Below are 20,643 nucleotides of genomic sequence, written 5' to 3'. Positions count from 1 at the left end.
GGGTTTTAGATCGTCCCACTTTTTTTTGGTTTCACAGTTGAGAAACCAAAGTGTGGAGAGCTGCCAGAACCAAAACAAAATAAGACCAACGCCTTTTTTCTGTCAGGTTGTCAAACGACTAAAGGGCACTCCTTTTATTTGAACAAAATATTTAAATAGAAACGCTTGCTGAAAACATTCATGAGAGTGCGTCAGGTATTGTGGCTGAGAGACAAAACGAACCAGCCTCAGTTATCAAGCTAGATGAATCAGTTAAGACTCTTTACTGCCTGTAGGTGTGCATGTGAATTAGTCTTCATGTTTGACCCTGCACAGGGAAAGCGGGTATAAACAACTGATGGATGGATGTGTACAGTATTGAAATACTATTGCTGAAACTATCATTTTCCCCAAGCAAAGTCCAGAACAAGATGCAGTATTTTTAACAATTACTTTCCTTGCCCATTCAAAAAGGTAACTGGAGAACAAATAGCCAGTTTGCATAAGGATTAGTCTCACTTTGCCAGACCATCCACACGCTGCAGAGCAGAGGAGGGTCTGGCTAGTCCACACAGCATTCCGGGATGGGAGAGAAACGTGCTCTTGTTTATTGGCATTTCTTTAAACCAATCACAATCGTCATGGGCGGCACTAAGCTCCACACAGAGCAGCTGCAAAATAGTCAGGTGAGAGAAAACTCAGCTTGAACAGATAGTCTAGCTAGCGGTCTCAATTTACCCTGCAGAGATCTGAGGAGCAGTTAAGTCAGTTAGTCCTCAGAAATCCACCAGAGTTTAAAATTCCAACACAAAGAAAGCGGAAGGAAATGGACATCAAACAAAAATACACGCATCCGGCAGAATTTCCTACGGCACCGGAGCAAACCCGGAAGTGGAACGTCAAGGATATAGACTAGCATGGGACCAACTCAAATTTGACATTTAAGGGAAACTCCACAATGACCCATTTCACACATCAAGATCAGTTTGATCAAATGTGGGTAATGTAGTTTAAAAGACAGGGCCTCTCACCAAACAAAGAGAGACATTTCTGAGATACGTAATGGTGAAATGTTGGTTCGAATGTGTGCTTTTGTTGTTTTCATGTTCTTCTTTCCCAATTTAGTTTTCTGAATATTTACATACGTAAACACACAACCAGTGGTGGACTCCGGCTTTCTGATGACAGGGGGAAAGAAGAAAAAGGCCACCAGTAAGCAGAAAGCATGTAGGGCAGCCTATATGGCACTGCATCACATTTTCTCCACTGAACGGGCACCTGAGAGGGTACAAGCTTTGAGCAGAAAACTTTGTGTTCTGTGGAAAATAAAGTAGATGAAACAGAAATGATAACACATGAATGCACTTGTGGGCTCTGACAAGTGATTGAAATACATGTAGAGAGAGCAGCCAAGAAATAAAGACAGACAGGTAGGTAGATAATTACCACCTTATGTAATTAAAGAATGACTGATTTGTTGTTAAGTACAAAACCTTTTTTTTTTTTTATTTTCTATGATCAAAACTGCAAAACATCTAGAAAAATATACAACAAATGCTTAACCTTTCACAACATTTAACATTTGAAAATGGGAACATAAAAGAGAAGGAATATTCACATTTTCCCCATTAATGATAAAAGAACATTCATTTTTATTTCCTTTCTTTTACATATCAATGTTTTATATGTTTGCAATTATTGTTAAGGTTCTTCTGCTTTGTTTTTGTTTTTTTAAATCTATTTTAAACATCTCCACAGTAGCCAGAGTCGTTGGAGAGTTGTGAGTTGGAGCTGCGGTTAGAGGAAGAGTTCCATATGTCCAGGTTCATGTGTGGGCCGAAGGGGTTGAAGCTAGAGTACTGGATGGGAGCGCACCTCCCCTCTGGCTCTCGGGTAAAGGGAGAATGAGGCGGGGTGACGGGGGACACGGGAGACATCGGGGCTGACCGCTCAGGTTGAAAGTGGCTCTGGTAATGCTCGCTCTGGGGCGTCCAGATGGATCCAAACAGACTGGACATGGGAGAGAGGCTGCGGGTACCCGAGAAGTATGGCTGTGGAGGGTGGAGGGTAGAGAGAGAGAGAGAGAGAGAGGTGATATAAGCTTTTTCTGAGATATTGCAGCTTTGTGTGTGGTCCAAAGTTGATTCAGAGTATTATACTTCCAAGACATTTTCTAACCTTACCTGTCACTGTGCTCGGCTACCTACGGCCACTTGGCAGTCTGTTCCCTGCAGCGATGACCTGGCTGTCGTTTCTCTGCATTTTTAATCTCGTCTCTCCTTTTTCAGCCAAAATAAAATTACCTCTCCGCTCTAGTTTCTCGCCACCCTCAGCAATATAAAGTTATCTTTTCGGGAGTCGTAGCGACTAGTGGTTATGAGGCATGCCATGTAACGGCAACATCCCCCTGTCTATTTCTACACTTTTTCACATTTGCAAAAGGCAAAAATATCATACATATTCTATTTTTTGAGAAACAAATATCCATTAAAGCCTTGTAACTTGCCTACAGTACTCAAACATGCAAGAGCCCAACCATTTTTTCCTACGTCTGTTGTCAAGACACTATAAGTAGATGTAACATGCTGCTAGTAACATTTAGAATTTAAAAGTGTATTCGGTTGTGCAGTGATGTTATGTAGCTTTGGATAAAATGACTCACTAATCATAGGTTTGAGGTTTTTAAATGTCAAATTATTACCCTATGGTATTAGTGTTCAGCCCGACAGAGACTGGAATTTTTGGCAGATTTTTGAGACCAGTATTTGAAAGTAAAACACTCAAACAAATAAAATATATAATAGTACATTTTAAAAACCACACATGAAAATGAATTACTATGAAAACTATCAATTAAAATGCTACTTCAACAAAACTGAATTAAATAAAAATAAAAATTACACTTGCAGCTTGTAGGACATATGGCTTGTAGGAATTATGTGTTGACTTTTTTATATATATATATATTTTTGCTAAAATACACACCGATACACTGTTTGATAGATAGCATATTGTCAGCAGTTCAAAAAGGAGAAGCAGCAAATAAAAGAGAACTGATAAAAACCCACTTTCAGTAAGACTGAACCTATTAAACCAGACATTCTTGTTCCTCATTTCTAAATCTGACACGGAGATCAGAGTGATGCAAGCACAAGAGCTGAAAACTTCCTCTAGATGTTATACGAGTCACAACAGAGAAGCCACTGGTGTCTTTAGTGTCTGTGCACTGCTGTTCAAAATGACACGACCACAGAAGAAAACATCCAGTTCTACATTAAATCGGGGTGCTAAAGTGTGCATCACAGGCAGCAGGTTGATAAAGATCTTGAACATCTTGGTGCCAATCGCAGGTTTCAAGCAGCAGCCTGCTCTCTCATTGGCCTGGTTCACGTTACACACTTAAAACGTGCCTGTCGTGTGTGCGTTTTCACAAAGTGTCTTTTCTGTAACAACAGTGCAACAACAAAAATGCTACTGTGCACACTGCTGTTACATTGTAATCACAGCACAATCTGAGAGGAGTATCTGTTTAATGTTCGTAGCGAAGCGTTAAAGTATCGCCAGTGTGACTTTTAAAGATTTTGTGTCGTTATTTTTACACAGTGTTTCTCCATGAGTTTCATGATTTTAGCCATTCTGAGTACAACTAATGCATTTGTTTTTTTTGGTCGATGCGCTGTTCGTCATGCAGCCTGTAAGCCTAGGAGAATAGTAGTCATTTTACCTGCATCACAATATAATAGAGCTGCAACCATTCATTAAATTAGTTTGATCGACAGAAATTTTATTTGATTTAAAAAAAAATAAAAAATTAGCAAAAAAATTTGCCGATTTCAGCTTCTTAGATGCGAGGATTTGAAGATTTTCTGTGTCATACAGGATAGTAGACTAAACGTGAAACAGAGAAACGCTTATATTTTGTGTGTGCGATCTCAATAAAACAAATACTTAAGGTTATTTTTTCTGAGTAAACTAAATATCTATAGATTTTGAATTGTTGATCAGATAAAACAAGACATTTGAAGATATCACTTTGGGCTCAAAATTACAAAACAAAAAAACAATTTTCAGACATTTTATTGACAAAGTAATTAATTGACAATATGCAGATTCATTGAGAATCTGCGCCCTGATAGGACATGAACTACTACGACTACCATTTGAAGTCACTGTTCCATTATTAATCTGACTATTACTGCCACTGTTCATCACATCCCCAACCGGCCCGTCAGACAGCGCCTACCAAGAGCCTGGGTCTGTCCCAGGTTTCTTCCCAAGAGGGAGTTTTTCCTCGCCACTGTCGCGCTGCTTGCTCTTGAGGGACTTATTGTAATTGTTGGGGCTTTGTAAATTATAGAGTGTGGTCTAGACCTACTCTATCTGTAAAGTGTCTCGAGATAACCTGTGTTATGATTTGATACTATAAATAAAATGTAATTGAATTGAATTGTTTAAACCATGACCGTTCAGTATAGTGACTAGTTACCTTGCTGCCCACACAGGCTGCTGTATCCCAGGTTGATGGGGTTTCCTGAGGCTGTTCCTCACTCCAGCAGGTCTGATTGCTGTGTGCATTCTGGGCCTCCTGACCGGGAAAACCACTCGTGAATGTTCCGTTACCTACGAGAGGATTAAAACAAACGAATGCTGAACTTGAATGCAGATGAACCCCTAAGGAAGCAGAGTCAATGCTTGTTCCAACAACAGTTTTAAGTCTACAGCATCACATTTAAACGTAGTACAGAGTGTGATAGGGATACCGTATTTTCAGCACTATAAGGCGCACTTAAAAGCCTTTAATTTTCTCAAAAAACGACAGTGCGCCTTATAATCTGGAGCGCCTTATATATGGATCAACCTCTCAAGGATCACTGCCCCGTTGACGGGACACACACTGCGTCGCTGTAACCTCGATAAAACCTTGTTTTTATAACTTTAAAGCATTAAATCTTCAAAATATACAGCCCACATATTTAAGCCCACATACAAAGCATAAGATGATTTATAGCAGTTACACAACTGTTACAAAGTAACAGAAAATAAAACAATTCAGCCGTAATCTGCGCAGGTGTCGAGAGTGCATCCATACCCGTTTTCGTTGTCCTTTCAGCAACAAAGTGGTATTTTGCCCAAAACTTGATTTTCATAAATCCACAAGAGTCCAAGGAAATGTAATATCCAAGCTTTATATTCCAAAACGATCTGTTCGCCTCACAATGTTGAAGTTTCTGGCCGAATCACAACGGAAAAACGCAAAACAGTTTTCCATTTCCGCACTTGTCATCGCCGCTAGCTTCTCTGCCCAGCTTGCTACATGATCGATGTGGGCGTCATCATATTCCCTAGCTTCTAAGCTTTCGATTGGTAGCTCATATGAGCCAATCCGTTCAGGTTTGCCTCTGATATGGCCAATGGAAGCGGACAAGCCGATGACAACATGTCAGTGACCACGTTGAGACGATAGACATTTTCTCGGACCACTTAGATTTAAATGCTATAAGGAGGGAGTGAACGGAGTTGTCAGAACGCTTAATAAAGTTTGACTTTATCTGACTGTTTTGTTGACATTCCCTTTAGCACAGCTCCATCTAGTGGATGCATAACGCAACCCCAATCAAACGTTTGACTGCAGTATCTTCTATTCTATGCGCCTTATAATCCGGTGCGCCCTATATATGAAAACAGTTCTAAAATAGGCCATTCATTGAAGGTGCGCCTTATAATCCGGTGCGCCTTATAGTGCGGAAAATACGGTATATAACTGGATTAAGGAATAAGACAACTGCATGTCATGTTTGTACCTATGTAGTTGCTTTCCTCACAGTAGGGGTAGGGACTGTTGCATTGGCTGTTGGCACTACTCCAAGTGAACCTGCGAGAAACAAGGAAACACCTGATGTGACGGTTTGAACACTGACAGATAAAACTGCAACACTGATCTTCTGAAACATAAGGACACATTACTGCAGCACTCGGAAGGCAATTATTCAAACTGTAAACCAGTATCACTTATCATGCCTGGACAGATATAAAGCAGCTTACTAATACAGTTATTTTTTGCAGATAGAGAGGCTGTTTAAACAGAGGGTTGAAGTGGCATAAAAGTAATAGTTGATATGAATAGATGAATAGACAGTTGCCACAGCAGCAGCCATTTGGATTTAGGAGACAACATTAGAAAGATATTTTAATTTCTTATATATTAATCTAATTTTCTGTCCAGTTTTTAGACACCAACTCATTCTCCTTCCATGGATAAATTAGAAACAACTTTGTTATTGCACAGACGACTGAGACAACAAAATGCAGTCTAGCATCTAACCAGAAGTGCAAGGTTAGTTATATCAGAGTAGATATAAAGACACAAGGATATATACAGTTTGAACATATGAATGATGATAAAATACAAAAAAGATCAACTTGGGTTTCTTTAAAGCTGCAACTGAACCCCGCAAATGCTGACAATTACATTCTAACAAAGTTGTTGTGGCTACTGTTAACAATTTACTTCCTTCACATGCAGCAGACACATCATTAGCATTAATTTTGGGTCCTGTTTCTGTCCTTTGACAAATGTAAGTCCAATAATCACTCTCTTATTAGCTCTGTTTAAGTCTCTACTAGTGCTGCACGATATGAGGAAAGTATGCAATAACGTTGAATATCGCGATAATGATATTACTTGCGATAAATAAACTGACACCAAAGTGCACTTAGTTCTGCACTTCTGCTGCTTTCAGTATTCCGTTTACCGTAAATACAAAAATTTCTTATTGAATTTAAAACAAATTAAATGAAATCATTTCCAACATTTTTGTATTGAACCTATTGAACAAATTGAACATGAAAGCACCACAAAAAAAGTGCAGTTTTCACAGTGTCATTCGCGATATGTCGCAGCCTTTCGCGAAATGTATATTGCACCAGTTGATAATGGGATGACGATAAAAAAACGATATATTGTGCAGCCCTAGTCTCCCCAACTCCTGAGGAAAATATCTGGCCCTTCAGATCATTTCATTTTCAAATTTCTTCATCAGCTTTTCACTAACTTTGTCTGCTGTTCGGTGATAAATTTGTCATTAAAAGGAGACCCTTTTCACATTACCGATCATCATGTGATTCATTGTTAATATAAAAATAGTTATTTGTAAAAGCTTTTAACAAATCTGCATCCAAACGCTTACCCATTGTATGATGCTGTGGTTGCTGGCTGAGGTATGTAGGGCAGAGCTTCGGTGGTGTTGTATCTGAACTCATTGGTGAGAGGGATGGATGGAGCTGACCACGTCTCTTCAGGCAAATACTGACCAGTTAGGTCTGTGGGAGCACATGACAACTTTCCATTAGAAATCAGACGCAATGCACAAGCCGTCTTTGTTGAAGACATCGGCAGGTGTTCATTTTAGACTTCGCTTTTCCTTACAAAAAATAAAAGGGTAACACTTTACTTGAAGGTATCTACATAAGAGTGACATGACACATGAACCCTAATCCTAACTCTAACCCTAACTTGTCATGACAAAGACACTTACTAAAGAAGCGTTATGTCATAACCGTTTATGACTTGTTTATAATGTTTATGACACGTTCATGACAGTGTCATGTAGATACCTTCAAGTAAAGTGTAACCAAATAAAGTATGTATTTACTTAGGGCTGGGCGATAGGGAGAAAATCAGATATCACGATATTCCTGACCAAATACCTCGATATCGAGGAGATATTCTAGGGTTGACAATTTGTGCTCTAACAAAATATCTTATCACACTTAGATTTTAGATAAATGTTAATCAGTAATGTCGACATAATGTCTAAGTAGGGAAAAGGTAAATAATAGAACAGCTATAACAGTCTGGTAAAAAAAAAAGGTACATCACTTTACTGTAATGCAGCCTTTAAAACCAGGAAAAGACAACACTTACAGTCCCCTCCAAAAGTATTGGAACTGCAAGGCAAATTCCTTTGTTTTTGTTGTTCACTGAAGACATTTGGGTTTAAGATCAAAAGATGAGTATGAGACAATTTGACATTATATAATTTCAGCTTTTATTTCCTGGCATTTACATCTAGATGCGTTAAACAACTCAGGACATACTACCATATGTTTGAACCCACCCATTTTTCAAGTGAGCAAAACTATTGGAACATGTGACTGACAGATGTGTCTTGTTGCCCGGGTATTGCCTTTTAGGTTGATTTTTCAAACATGAAATAGCTCTGCATGACTAGTTTAAGTTTTTATCCTTGGTTTAAACCTAAAAAGACTGCACTTCTTGTTAAAGAGGATAAACCAACATGAAGACCAGAGAGTGGTCTATGGGAGAAAAGCAAGCCATTTTAAAGCTGAGAAAAGAAGGGAAATCGACCAGAGCCATTGGACAAACATTGGGCATAGCAAGCACAACAATGAGGAATATCCCCCCAAAAAAAAAAGAAACTACTAGTGTACTGAGCACCAGACGTCAAACAGGTCGGCCAAGAAAACAACAGTAGTTGATGACAGAAATATTGTAAGTGAAAACATCAGTGACATCACCAACGACCTCCACAGTGTAGGGGTGAAGGCATCACAATCCACTGTTCGAAGAAGACTCCGAGAGCAGAAACATAGAGGTCATACCACAAGACGCAAACCACTCATCAGCAGTAAGAATCTAAAGGCCAGATTGGAATTTGAAAAGAAGTACAGAGATGAGCCGCAAAAGTTCTGGAACACATTTTTCTGGACTGATGAGACCAAGATTAATCTCTACAAAAGTGATGGAAAGGCCAACGTGTGGAGAAAGAAAGGAACTGCTTATGATCCGAAGCATACAAGCTCATCTGTGAAGCATGGTGGAGGTAATGTCACGGCTTGGGCGTGCATGGCTGCTTCTGGAACAGGCTCATTAATATTTATTGTTGATGTAACTGATGATGGTAGCAGCAGAATGAATTCAGAAGTGTACAGAAACATTGTGTCTGCCAATCTACGGAGAAATGCATTCAAACTAATCGGGAGGAAGTTTATCACGCAGCAGGACAATGACCCAAAGCACACTGCCAACAAAACGAAGGACTTCATCAGGGGGAAAAAGTGGAAGGTTTTAGACTGGCCAAGTCAACCACCTGATCTTAACCCAGTAGAGCATGCATTTCACCTCCTGAAGAGGAGAAGGAAGGGAGAAACCCCCCGAAAAAAAACAAGAACTGAAAGAAGCTGCGGTAAAAGCCTGGAATAGCATCACAAATGAAGAATGCAACAGTTTGGTGATGTCGATGGGTCGCAGGCTCGAGGCAGTTATTGCAAGCAAGGGTTATGCCACCAAATATTAAATGTTATTTACTTTAAGATTATTTGTTCCTTTACTTTTGCTCACCTAAAAATGCTGTGGTCTAATACAAACGGTGATATGTCCTAAGTTTTTACATCTAAATGTAAATACCAGGAAATAAAAGCTGAAATTCTGAACTCTTGTCTAATATTCATCTTTTGATCTTAAACCCAAATGTCTTCAATGAACAACAAAAACAAAAAGGAATTTGCCTTGCAGTTCCAATACTTTTGGAGGGGACTGTATGTCATATCACGATATCCAAAATCTAAGACAGTATCTAGTCTCATATCACGATATCGATATAATATCACTATATTGCCCAGCCCTATATTTACTATGAATGTCTTTACCCATGTTCCGGTCTACTCCTGCAGCAACAGCAGCAAAACTCGGGGCAAAGCTGGACGCTGGGGGATCTGGGCTTTGGCACGTCATGTCTTTACGGTACAAACTGTTCATGCTAAACAGAGAAAAGGCAAAAGTTACAAGTCAAACAGGTATACAGTATATTTCCAAAAAATGATCTAACAATACTAATTATAATTCAACGGTTGTCGTCAGTGGCCTGGCCATGGCGCATAGTGGATAAATACAATCATCAGATTTTACTTCTTGATTCACATGTTTAAGTAAAAACTAACACTATTTTTTTTGAAAAAGAAACCCTAACAGAATAGATCAAATAAACATTACTGTGCAACATGACTGTATATTTAGCATATTTGAAAAGTTTTCAGTTCATTATGTACATTTTGTTTAACTAATTTCTTGTAATAAAAGTGCTCCCTACCATCCACATATGGAAGACATTTCACATTGACTTTTTTTTAAAACAAAATCTTGTCCACATTACCACTACATAAATAAGTCAGTTGAAGTTCTTGTGTCCAGTTGAGTGTGTGTGTGTGTGTGTGTGTGTGTGTGTGTGTGTGTGTGTGTGTGTGTGTGTGTGTGTGTGTGTGTGTGTGCGCTGAGGTACCTGAGAGCCTTGTAGTTTGTATTCATGGTCTGGTAGCAGTCTCTCTCTACTGGGTAGACACTGTACTGCATGGAGTCCCCTGTAAAAACCAAAAAGACAAAAATCAGTTTGCACAAATGTCAAAAGGAATGTAACTGACTCTTCTCGTCTGTGATAACAATCCATGTTTTTCTGTGATGATTATGCCCTTTGTTAGTTATTGAACTTAATAGGACATTAATAGTTCTGGTTTCTCCTAGATAAGGTAGTGCACAAGTGTTCCTTACTTTTTCTAGATGAGGTAGTGTAGGCGTGTGTTCGGGCGTTGGGGTCTTTGTCTCCCTCCATGCTGCTGGCGCTGCTCCAGCTGCCCCAGCTCCCTCTGCTGGCCCTCACACTGCCTGACGAGCTGCCGGAGTCCGAGCCCGACTCACACACTCCACCACCACGCCGCTCTGTAGCGCACTTCCGTCGAGTACGAGCAGGACACACACCTGCCGGACATCAATAAGGCCAGTGAGTTTCAAATCAAGCGTTTGGTTATTGTCGAGTTAGTAAAGCTGCAAAGAACTGGGACAGGTTCAGGAGGACGCCCACCGTTCTGTTTGATGGGGCTCTCAACACTCAGTCCAGGCTTTGGTGCTTCTAACTTGGAGCCGTTGCAGCAGCGGTTCCTGTTGCGGGGTCCAGTGACGTGACGGTCCCCTGCTTTCCAATCGGGTTCCTTCTCCCTCTCTGGTATCACTACCACATTGTGCTCAGGAGCACTAGGGCCAAACAGAAACAATGATTATACATCTCATCTTAATGTCATTTTATAACACTGCCTGTCAATTTTCTTTCACTGCTGGTTGATGCTCTGTCCCTTTTTAAATATGACACAACAAAGACCAGTATCATATGGCATTTTACTCCGGAATATCAGAATAAAAAGGTAAATGTATTCATGGTGAGGTCTACCTGGAGACATTTTCTGTCTTCCTGCGACTCCTCTTTCCCTTATTATTTCCGGATGCAGTTCCAGTCTCAGAGCTCTGCGTTTTCTTTTTCTGGCCTTTGCCATCTTCTCTTAGCTGGAGACAGAAACAAATAAAGTACTGATGTTTATTTGTTTGTTAATGAGAAGCCATTGGTATTATAAGCTTTGCAAAAGACATCAAATTGAACTGAGTACAGGCATAGTAAATTCCAGCACCTTCCTTACCTCCATTTCAGAACTGTCCCTTTTCTCAGAGTCGATCTTCTCTGCATAGTGCTCAGTGCAGCTCTTCTCTACAGGACTGCACACTAACAGGCCGGGTCTAGGTCCTGGACCCACTGTGACGTTATCTGGGAAACCAGCAGGCATTTCCATGGGAAACATAACTGCTGCTGGCACTCTATCTTCTATAGTGCTGTGGGGGTCTTCTTTAAAGTCTGCGGTTGTCTTTTTATCCATCTCACTGATGAAAGCTGGTTCGTTGTTGTTGCAGATATCGGGGTCTGGGGTCAGGGGAGGGTCCGGTGTCAGGTCTTCATGCTCTTCGTCCATTGTCACAGCATCAGACGCTGCTGTGGACGAGCTTGACTTGTATTTGGTGTAATAGAGTGAAACCTTGTGTTTCTTTTGTGGTTGGGACGTGGTGGTTAAGGAGCCCCTCTTTGAGGATGATTGAGGACGCGGGGCGGGGCTGTTAGCCAAGGCTGGAGAGCCACGCCCCTTACCTTTGTCTGAGGTGTGACAGGTGTCCACATAGCTCTTACAACTGCCCTTTGTTTTACTGCACAAAGAAGACACAAACAGTATTTAAATCCACTTGCAGTATTTGTGTTTGCAAATAGTTAACAGTCTCTACACTGTGCGTACAAATTACTGAAAAACATTGGACATACTTTACTCCATTGGGTGCTATATTATTGACGAGACCGCTATCCCGGGAGAGGACAGAGTTGTGGTTGCTCCTGATACTGGGTGTGGAGAACTCAGTGAGGATATACTGAGCCTGATGGATGGCCATAAGACACACACCAAACAGGGAGAAGCTGAATAGCAAACAGATACAACAGACAATGTGTTAGACATCCAATACACACACAAAACTAGAAACAATAATGACTTACTACTGTGAATAGTTAAACTAATATTAGAATATTCTTTCTTTAATATAAATGTCCAACTCTGATCAGTAAAAGAGCATTAGCAGCAAGTTTTCTTCTTCTGACCCCTCCATTAAACACGCTACTTTCAACTGATTGGTTGTTTGTGTGGCTTTGTTTTTTTATCATGTTCATAACAAAGAGTAGTTTGACAAATTGAGAGAGGAGTAACTCGAAGCCTGTGGGATCTGCATACTTGCATAACATTTTTGGTGTGGAAAAAAACGAACACATTCAACAGATTATTTCTACATATCTTGTGGAAGGGATCGTCAATGATCTAACAAACACTAAAAAAGGTACTAACCATGTGAAGACCAGGGTGACCATCCAGAAAGTTTCCTCCCAGCTGGGGCCAGGGACCACCTGAGCGCACAGAGGCAACATGTGGTGGGGCAGCGTCACATTGAGGGTGAAAGGGAAAGAGGTGCCGCGTGATGTCACCAGAGTGAGGTCCCGGATCACCCAGGATGAGGTGAAGTCTGGGGTGAAGCTGAGGACACAGACCGGTAGAGACAGTAAGAGACAAAGAAATGGACATAGAAAGAGACAGAACAAGAAGATAAAAAGGAAGAGAGATGTATATTAGGACACACCGCACAAACATGTAAAAGAGGAAGATAAAAAAGCAGAACATGACTGAACAGATGTGGGCACAGACAAAAGTTGAATAATGGAGTGCCAACATACAGCGACAGATAAAAATCCCTTATCCATTTTAAATCTAACTAATATGCAGCAATGAAGACGTTAATGACAACATTATTTAAATATTAAGTGACAACAGTAAAAAGGAAACCAATAAAGCAGGCACTTACGCAATGGTGATCTCAGAGGAGGTGTTGTGGTCCAGGCTGAAGGGGCGACACTGCAAGACCTCAAAGCCAAATCCCTGGCAATTATATCCATTAATATTCATTGACATGACTGTCAGAGGAAGCTCTCCTGCATTCTCCACCTTGAAACTCTTTCTGATGGCAAAAAGTGGCTTGTTGGTGCGCAGGCCTAGGAGTGAAAAGCAGTAACGTTTTAGTTTTGCGTGTTCGACTGCCTTATCTTTCTGTTTAAAGTGAATATGTACCAATACACCTTATTACTTAACATGTAATGATATGGAGTTTAACCATTAATCTCACCATCACGACACTCCATTAGCGTCGATTGAGGAACATTGAAGCGCAGAGAGGCTCCTGGGCCGGGCAGTTTGCCTCCGACTCTTAGCATTTCTTTGGCCCCTTGGCCCTGCACCGTCATCATGTCAAACACGGTCAGGTTGTTCCTGAATCACGGATAAAAACAGTATTAGTAACAGTATTAGGGGACCACTGAGGCCTATAGAAAAGCATCAAAAAGCAGCATGTCATGGGACCTTTAATAATATGAATCAGTACCTGATGATGAGAATGGTAGTGGTGGGTTTGTGTTCAGAGGGAGTAAAGCCCACAGCAACTTCTCTGGCCTCCCAGGGCTTCAGCAGCAGACGCAGGACACCCTCCCCTGTTATGTCCTCCACATTCTCACCCGCCTGCACACAAACAGGAACAGAGGGAGGGGAAAAAGGTTTGGAGGGAAAGCAACATCGGTAAGACTGAAGCACAACGACGACCAAAGATCAAGGAGTAAATCAAATTTAAAAAAAGATTAAACAGTGCAACAACTTTATTTCCCAGATGTCTACTGATGCACATGATGTGATTTACCTTGGGGGGGGAAGCCAACAGAGAAAACTCTGTAGTGCTGATGTTGACAGAAAGGGGGCTGATATTAAACCTGCCAATCAAAACAGAGAAAAAACTGTTTTGACAAATCAACTTGAGGGATGTGCTGGAGCAACATGGTATACAACTCCAAACAGACTGGGAATGAATAACTCTTTGCAATAACAAGCATGTACTTTTGACAGCGTACCATTTGGTTAGGAGGTCCAAAGCCTCTAGGGGGGCTGGGTACAGGGAGAGGATTCGTATCTCTACAGAAACCACTGAAGAGGAAGGATTCTTCAGCATGAACGTCTTCACCTGGAACAAATAACAACAAGTGTTTTCTTTTTGCTGCAGACAAATTTCCCTTTATTTGGAGTACACCATTTGTAGTGACAAGTCATTAGGTGTTGCCCACCTTGCTCTCATTGATGGGTGTAGCACCAAAGTCCAGAGGAGACGACGTCTCTACAGGAAGTCTAGGCCACCTGAGAAGACAAAAAGGATTCACGTGATTAATGACGTTAATGGTGTGTAATGATGGATTACAAGACACACAATAGCATGAAAAAGAAAGCTGTGTGTTGCATTTAAGACTGACCTGCAAGACAGTTTGTCTTTGTGGCTCTGCCATCGGGAACAGAGCTCAGCAGCTAGTTTGCCGTCTATGGCCCAAGACGAGGGGGAAAAGTCGGGGAGGAGGGAACGCTGCCACTCAGAATGGCCTGATGGGATATTAGAGAGAATTATAAATTAATAAATGAACACTAAAAAACAGATTATGACTTTTTTTTTTCTCTCACAGGAGGTTTGAAGTGTCATGTCTCACCTGTTTCAGACAACCTGAGAGGGCAAGGTTGTCCACACTCTTGTTCCCCCTCAAACACAACTTCCCCCTGCTGACAGACACATCATCTATTACCACATCTGATCCTGTATAGAGATCCACAACCCAACACACTACTGTAGCCACAACGGCTGGTATTTTACCTTTAAAGGAGAGGAGTGAAAGTAAAGGGGGATGTGCAGGGCTGTGCCCAGGCTGGTATGCAGACACAGGGTGAACCCCTGGTTCCCAGGCAAGGCCCTGCTGAGCAGCTTAAGGGACAGGACATGCCAGCAGCCCTGGGGAACTGTCAATGGAGCACTGAAGTTCATCACCTGACAGACAAGGGGCAGCAGAGACATTAGTGTCAAATCCTCTCCTGAACTTGGGATCCTTATGATAGGAGGGTGAAGTGCAGTGTGTCAGAAGGCACTTGGCATTAGGTAAAAGGAAGTCTAATGATCATCATTATATCATCATGTAATCAGATCTGCTTCCTTTCAAAGCAACAAGGCAGTGGTGCATACCTTCATTACTCCCTGCAGCTTCTGTGAGAGGCTGGCATTCGTCACAGTGATGGGCAGGAGGGAGTTTGTCAGCCACAGATCCAACTGGTCTGCAGCTCTTTGTTTCACCTGAAACAGGCTGAACAAATCCCCCATGGTCCTTCTGCAGAAAGAAACAACAGAATGTCAAAATACTAAGTTGTTATGGCAGCAGTATGGGGGCAGCAGTAGTTCAGTCTGTTGGAACCAGAGGGTCGCAGGTCCGTGCAGAAGAAGTATGGAGTGCGGATTGGGTAGCCGGAGAGGTGCCAGTTTGCACTGTTGAGGTGCACTCGAGCAAGGCAGAAAACTCCCAACTGCTCGGGTCACCTGTCCATGGGCAGCCCCCATTGCTCTGCCTATGTGTATGTGAATGTGCATGTGCATGTGTTTCAGGCCTGTGTGTGTAATGTGTAAAATAGAGAGTGAAAAAAATTTAATTCCTCCACTGTATACTTTTTTTTCTAATTTATCCAGTATCACATGTTAATGACACTTCATGAGCCTTTTATCAACATCTGTAATGGACTGATCTTCATTACAGTCCCTCCAGAAAAACGCGATTATGCAATCGCATAATTCAATGCATAATCAGCCAAAGTCCGCATATTCATGAGGGGCCGCATTTTTTTCAAATATGCCGCACTTTCGCCGCATAAATTGCCGATTTTCGCGCAAAATATGCGGTGCTTGCATGATTTCATAATCCCCGCATTTTCGTTGCAAAAAAGTCATATATCTTAGCAGAAAGTTGAAAAAATATTGCGTTTACCTCACACAAGTGCAGCCATTTTCCCCTGTTGCCATGGGAACGTTATGAAGTGACATTATGAAGTGACATTATGAAGTGACATTATGAAGTGACGTAATTACGCGACGTGAACGTCATCGAAAAGCCTTTTATATATGTCAATGCGAAAAGCAGGTGTTGGAGGTTGAATTTGACATGTACTTTGAGTCTCTTAAGTTGGTATCCAACAGACATGGGGGACTCGAGTCACATGACTTGACACGAGTTAGAATCGAGTCGCAAATTTTAGGATTTGAGACTTGCTTGATTAACATTCATAAAAGACTCGACTTGACTTTGACTTGATATTCATGACTTGAGACTTGACTTAGACTTGAGTCAAATGACTTGAAATGACTTGATTTTCTGTTTAATAAATATATATTTTTCCCCCTCTGATATTGAGGAGGAGTTAACTTTACGATTTTAGTGCTGTTGCATGCGCAGGAACCGTTGATATGATGACGCGGCGCGCGGCGGCAGACCGTCAGTAAACAACACTGGCTGTGGCTAGTAACTTAACGTCATGGATCCCTCTCATGGGCGCCGATACCGTGGGTGCTCCGGAGCTCGAGCACCCACGGAAAATACTGACCACCCACGTGTGCCAGACTGCCAGTTCATTTTTACATTAATCTAAAATGAAACACTGCAGTTGTGGAGCGTCTGTCATAGTGTGATTGGCTATGTCGGTGGCATTGATTGTTAATTTCCCACGAAGATGATCGAGGTTACGTGCCAGTTAAACTTTTCATCTCCAATCCTATCTGTATTTGTGAGAAGTGGCGCTGTCCTGAGTTGAAAGATAGCCTATAGGCTAGGCTTACTTTACGGCTTTATTATGGCGTGTGTGTTCGTGTCGGCCGCTGTCCATTTCCTAAGGTTCTGAAATGCAAACACTTTTTTTTTTTAAAGGGTGTGCGTGTGAGCACCCACGGAGGAAAACATAAATCGGCGCCTATGTCCCTCTGCACAGAAAATAATAAAGTTTGGCTATAAGGATTACACATCTGACCAGGCAAAGAAAAAAACTAACGGCAGTTTGCAAGGTCTGCAGTACAAACATTGCCGACGTCGAATTTCATCAGACACTTCAAATCGGGAGAGATTCGGGTTCCAGTCCCCATATTCAGCTGAACCACTATTTGGACGTTTGTGATGGACAGAACTCCCTTCAGTTTTTGGCCATGAATAAGCACACCCTCCCCTCTTTGTTTAAGGAGGCGGTAAGAGCGAATAAAACTAGGCACACATACACACACAACACAAACTGCTCTCTCTCTCTCTCATAAACACACACACATGCAGACGTAAGTATGTGAATAAAGCTAGGGACACATAAAACACATTCTGCACTCTCACACACACGCACATTCACTCACCAATATTAATAACTTTTCAATCACTCTTTCTCAAACACGCACACATTCACTCACAAATACACTGACAAATATCAACATATACTTTCCATTCCATGTGATAAGCAAAGGTGGTGGGATTCAGCTCCTCTTAAAGAATATGTTTTGTTCTTTAAGAGAAGGATAAGGTTTTTTTTTTAAAGAAAAATAAAGGATGTGTTTCTGTCTCATAAAAGTGAGGCATGTTTGAAGAATATTATTTGACTTAGGAACCATTATACTTGAATTGTTTGAAGGAATTTCATGATTTGATGTCATGTTTGAGGCATATTGAACAATGTTGATTTATTGTTGGCTTAATATCAGTTTTAGGCTGTGCTTTTTATTTGTGTTAATTTAAACTCTTCAGATGTATGTGGACGCAATGTCTTTTGAATATTGAGTAAAAAATGCAAATAAAACTCCAGCAGTTCATAATCACTGTCTTTAGCTTGTTTAAAAATGGAAACTTTTGTATGACTTGACTTGCTTGACCGAAGCTATGACTTGACTTGCTTGATTGTCACAAAAAATGACTTGGACTTGTTTGAGACTTGAAGGTTAAGACTTGAGACTTGCTTGTGACTTGCCCATGTGTGACTTACTCCCATCTCTGGTATCCAATAAGAAAGCTATCTTAATATCTGATGTCTACTCAAATTTCTTTGTTTAAGTGCTCCTGCTGTCTATATTATTAACGATTTTTGAAAGTCTGTCTCTTTTGTATCTTTTATTTCCCTCTGTTTAGCCTATTACTTTTATTTTTACTTTATTATATTATTTGAATATATTTGTGTATCTTATTTATTTACTTATTGCAATGACTGAATATCTTTAAACTATTTAAAAAAAAAAAAAAAGCAGGGTGTTGGGGGAATCACTTTTTCTTCTCTTTTTCATCAAACCGCAATTTTTGCAAGTTCCCACATTTTTTGCAAGTTCCCGCAATTTCATCGCATAAAATTGCATAAATATCCCGCATATTCCATCGCATTTTTAAGAAAACATGCCGCATAATCAAGGATTTTTGCCCGCAACAATCACAAAAAAACTCCGCGTTTTTCTGGAAGGACTGTCATTACAATAGAGACAATAACAATGTGTACTTCCAGGTGCTTGCCAGGTACAGCCAGCGTTTTCAAACAAAAGGAAGCTTTGCTTAATTCTAATGGTTTCTTCGGGTAACTTGAGTGTAAAATGGCAAAGTCACAACATTTACCTGTGTGTGATAAGCAGTCCAGGGAAGGTGTAGGCTGTCCGGTTTCCCAGAATTTTCAGACTGATATGATTCATGCATTTCCCTCCGTTGCCTGGCAATGAACCTGATATAAGAAACAAAATATTGCAGTTTGGGTCAAATGCATTTGCCCTTATAAGATATTATGTGAAATGCGAAGAAATTATTTGAATTGAAATAAGTATTCACCTCTGCAGGCAAGTGTAGCCACTTCAGTGAAGTTTTTTGCCTCTGGTCTCAGAAGGACCTGATTAAATTCCAGACTGGCCTCCACTTTTGATAGCATCTGCATGTCCTGGAGAGATAAATGTCTTGTTATAGCCTATACATTTCGACCTGTAATATCTATAATATAGCAAAAGAAAGAAAAACACCTCACCTTTACATAGAGCTTCTTGTCTCCAGAATTCAACATATAAACTCCTATTTTTGGTTCCCCTGTAAAAAACAAAAAAAACAAATGTTCAGATAAATAAAAGCAGTGTACATATGTAGAGTACAGGAGAAGCTACTATGATCATGATGTATGTACAAATCGAACATTTTCTGCCATTTAAAAAGGTCTACGCTATGAACAAAGTGAAAATGAAAGATGACCATGTTCACCCAGCCAGTTTGACAAAAAAAAAAAAGGCACTATCTGCTGCTGACAGATATAGTCTAATACTGTATGCAAAAACTGTGAAAGTTCTTAGAAAAACAAACTTTGTTTGCTAATGTGGTTCATTAACAAATGCAGCCTGTGTGAGCAATCATGATAAAAACTATTTGCAGTAAGTGTACAGCAATGCAACTGATTTCTTTTGATCTTAAGCTTCTGAGTTACTCTGGACAGTAAGCCCGGGAAAGCAGAACTGATGTCTTTTTATATTTATCCTCATCTGACAGCAGCAGATTCATCTAATCTTTTCCCCAGAGTCAAAGTAAACATGATTCAGGAGAAAGGGAAAAGCAGGCACATACAATTTCAGAGAGCATCATTAAGTCTACCTCTAGCATCAAAATACAGTATGAACACTATTTTAACTTTTGCTTCAATAGCGGTCCACCACAGAAAACAGACATTTTCTGAGGTCATTTGAGTGGAGTTTGAAGAAGAAGCAATACACTAGTGCCAGTCAGTATCGAGCTGTGTGGTATATTTAAGGGACACTGTGCAGCGCTGTCACATTACCACAGCTCATTTGCCTGCAGACATTGGGTCAGACAGGTCAAACAAACCCACCTACGGCAGCCTGTCCAGCAGCGGGGGCCATCAGCAACACCAAAATGTGCTCAATGACGTAAGGCTTGAGCTTGTCCAAGTCAGTGGGCCGGTCATCACGTGCTGACAGATTAATCTGCAGACTGAGGCGCTCTTCACTCTCCAGGCAGGACCCCTGGGACGGGACAGGAAAGACATACCAGTCACGCATCAAACAGAAGGACAAGCATGATAACAATGAGGAGTAATTTTAGAACTTTAGTAAATAGGAACAGAAACTAACAAAGATAAAAGACAAATAAACTAAAAAGGGCAATTTGGATGTTAAAGAGACCGAATGTATGATTTTTAAAGTTGCTGAGGTGACGGTTGAAAGAAAACAAATGGTAATGGAAAAGTGAATTATTTGCTTCGCTCCGAGATTAGACAGAATAACCACTTATTTGCTATAGAGTGACAGACAGAAACAAGCAGGTAGTAACTTACTACTACTCCTAACCCTCCACCCCACCCTGTGACTAACACCCTCTTGTAGCTGATAAGTCAGTACTG

At 40.8% G+C, this 20,643-nt stretch overlaps 1 protein-coding gene across 2 annotated transcripts in view; it reads right to left on the bottom strand.

Annotated features, from left to right (window-relative positions):
* Positions 1-1,607: 1,607 nt before the first annotated feature.
* The window catches only part of tmem131l (transmembrane 131 like), a 41,455-nt gene continuing 22,419 nt past the window's right edge, over positions 1,608-20,643 (bottom strand). The window contains exons 9-34 of one of the 2 annotated variants that reach the window (XM_039801990.1): positions 20,113-20,266; positions 19,267-19,325; positions 19,077-19,182; positions 18,870-18,972; positions 15,446-15,587; positions 15,083-15,253; positions 14,922-14,991; positions 14,694-14,817; positions 14,511-14,580; positions 14,301-14,410; positions 14,093-14,162; positions 13,784-13,917; positions 13,529-13,671; positions 13,211-13,397; positions 12,700-12,885; positions 12,129-12,278; positions 11,461-12,016; positions 11,217-11,329; positions 10,854-11,023; positions 10,544-10,750; positions 10,278-10,356; positions 9,649-9,758; positions 7,167-7,299; positions 5,781-5,851; positions 4,466-4,599; positions 1,608-2,030 (exon numbers count right to left, since the gene is read on the bottom strand). In XM_039801990.1, coding sequence (XP_039657924.1) covers positions 1,722-2,030; positions 4,466-4,599; positions 5,781-5,851; positions 7,167-7,299; positions 9,649-9,758; positions 10,278-10,356; positions 10,544-10,750; positions 10,854-11,023; positions 11,217-11,329; positions 11,461-12,016; positions 12,129-12,278; positions 12,700-12,885; positions 13,211-13,397; positions 13,529-13,671; positions 13,784-13,917; positions 14,093-14,162; positions 14,301-14,410; positions 14,511-14,580; positions 14,694-14,817; positions 14,922-14,991; positions 15,083-15,253; positions 15,446-15,587; positions 18,870-18,972; positions 19,077-19,182; positions 19,267-19,325; positions 20,113-20,266 — 3,861 coding nt within the window. In that variant the 3' untranslated portion in view covers positions 1,608-1,721. The remainder of the gene's footprint in view (positions 2,031-4,465; positions 4,600-5,780; positions 5,852-7,166; positions 7,300-9,648; positions 9,759-10,277; positions 10,357-10,543; positions 10,751-10,853; positions 11,024-11,216; positions 11,330-11,460; positions 12,017-12,128; positions 12,279-12,699; positions 12,886-13,210; positions 13,398-13,528; positions 13,672-13,783; positions 13,918-14,092; positions 14,163-14,300; positions 14,411-14,510; positions 14,581-14,693; positions 14,818-14,921; positions 14,992-15,082; positions 15,254-15,445; positions 15,588-18,869; positions 18,973-19,076; positions 19,183-19,266; positions 19,326-20,112; positions 20,267-20,643) is intronic. The other variant, XM_039802000.1, reaches the window with a different exon arrangement.

Source organism: Perca fluviatilis, chromosome 1 (assembly GCF_010015445.1).
Source record: "Perca fluviatilis chromosome 1, GENO_Pfluv_1.0, whole genome shotgun sequence".
Taxonomy (NCBI): domain Eukaryota; kingdom Metazoa; phylum Chordata; class Actinopteri; order Perciformes; family Percidae; genus Perca; species Perca fluviatilis.
The sequence above is the reverse complement of the archived record's forward strand: the minus strand, read 5'-3'. Positions and strand labels throughout refer to the sequence as shown.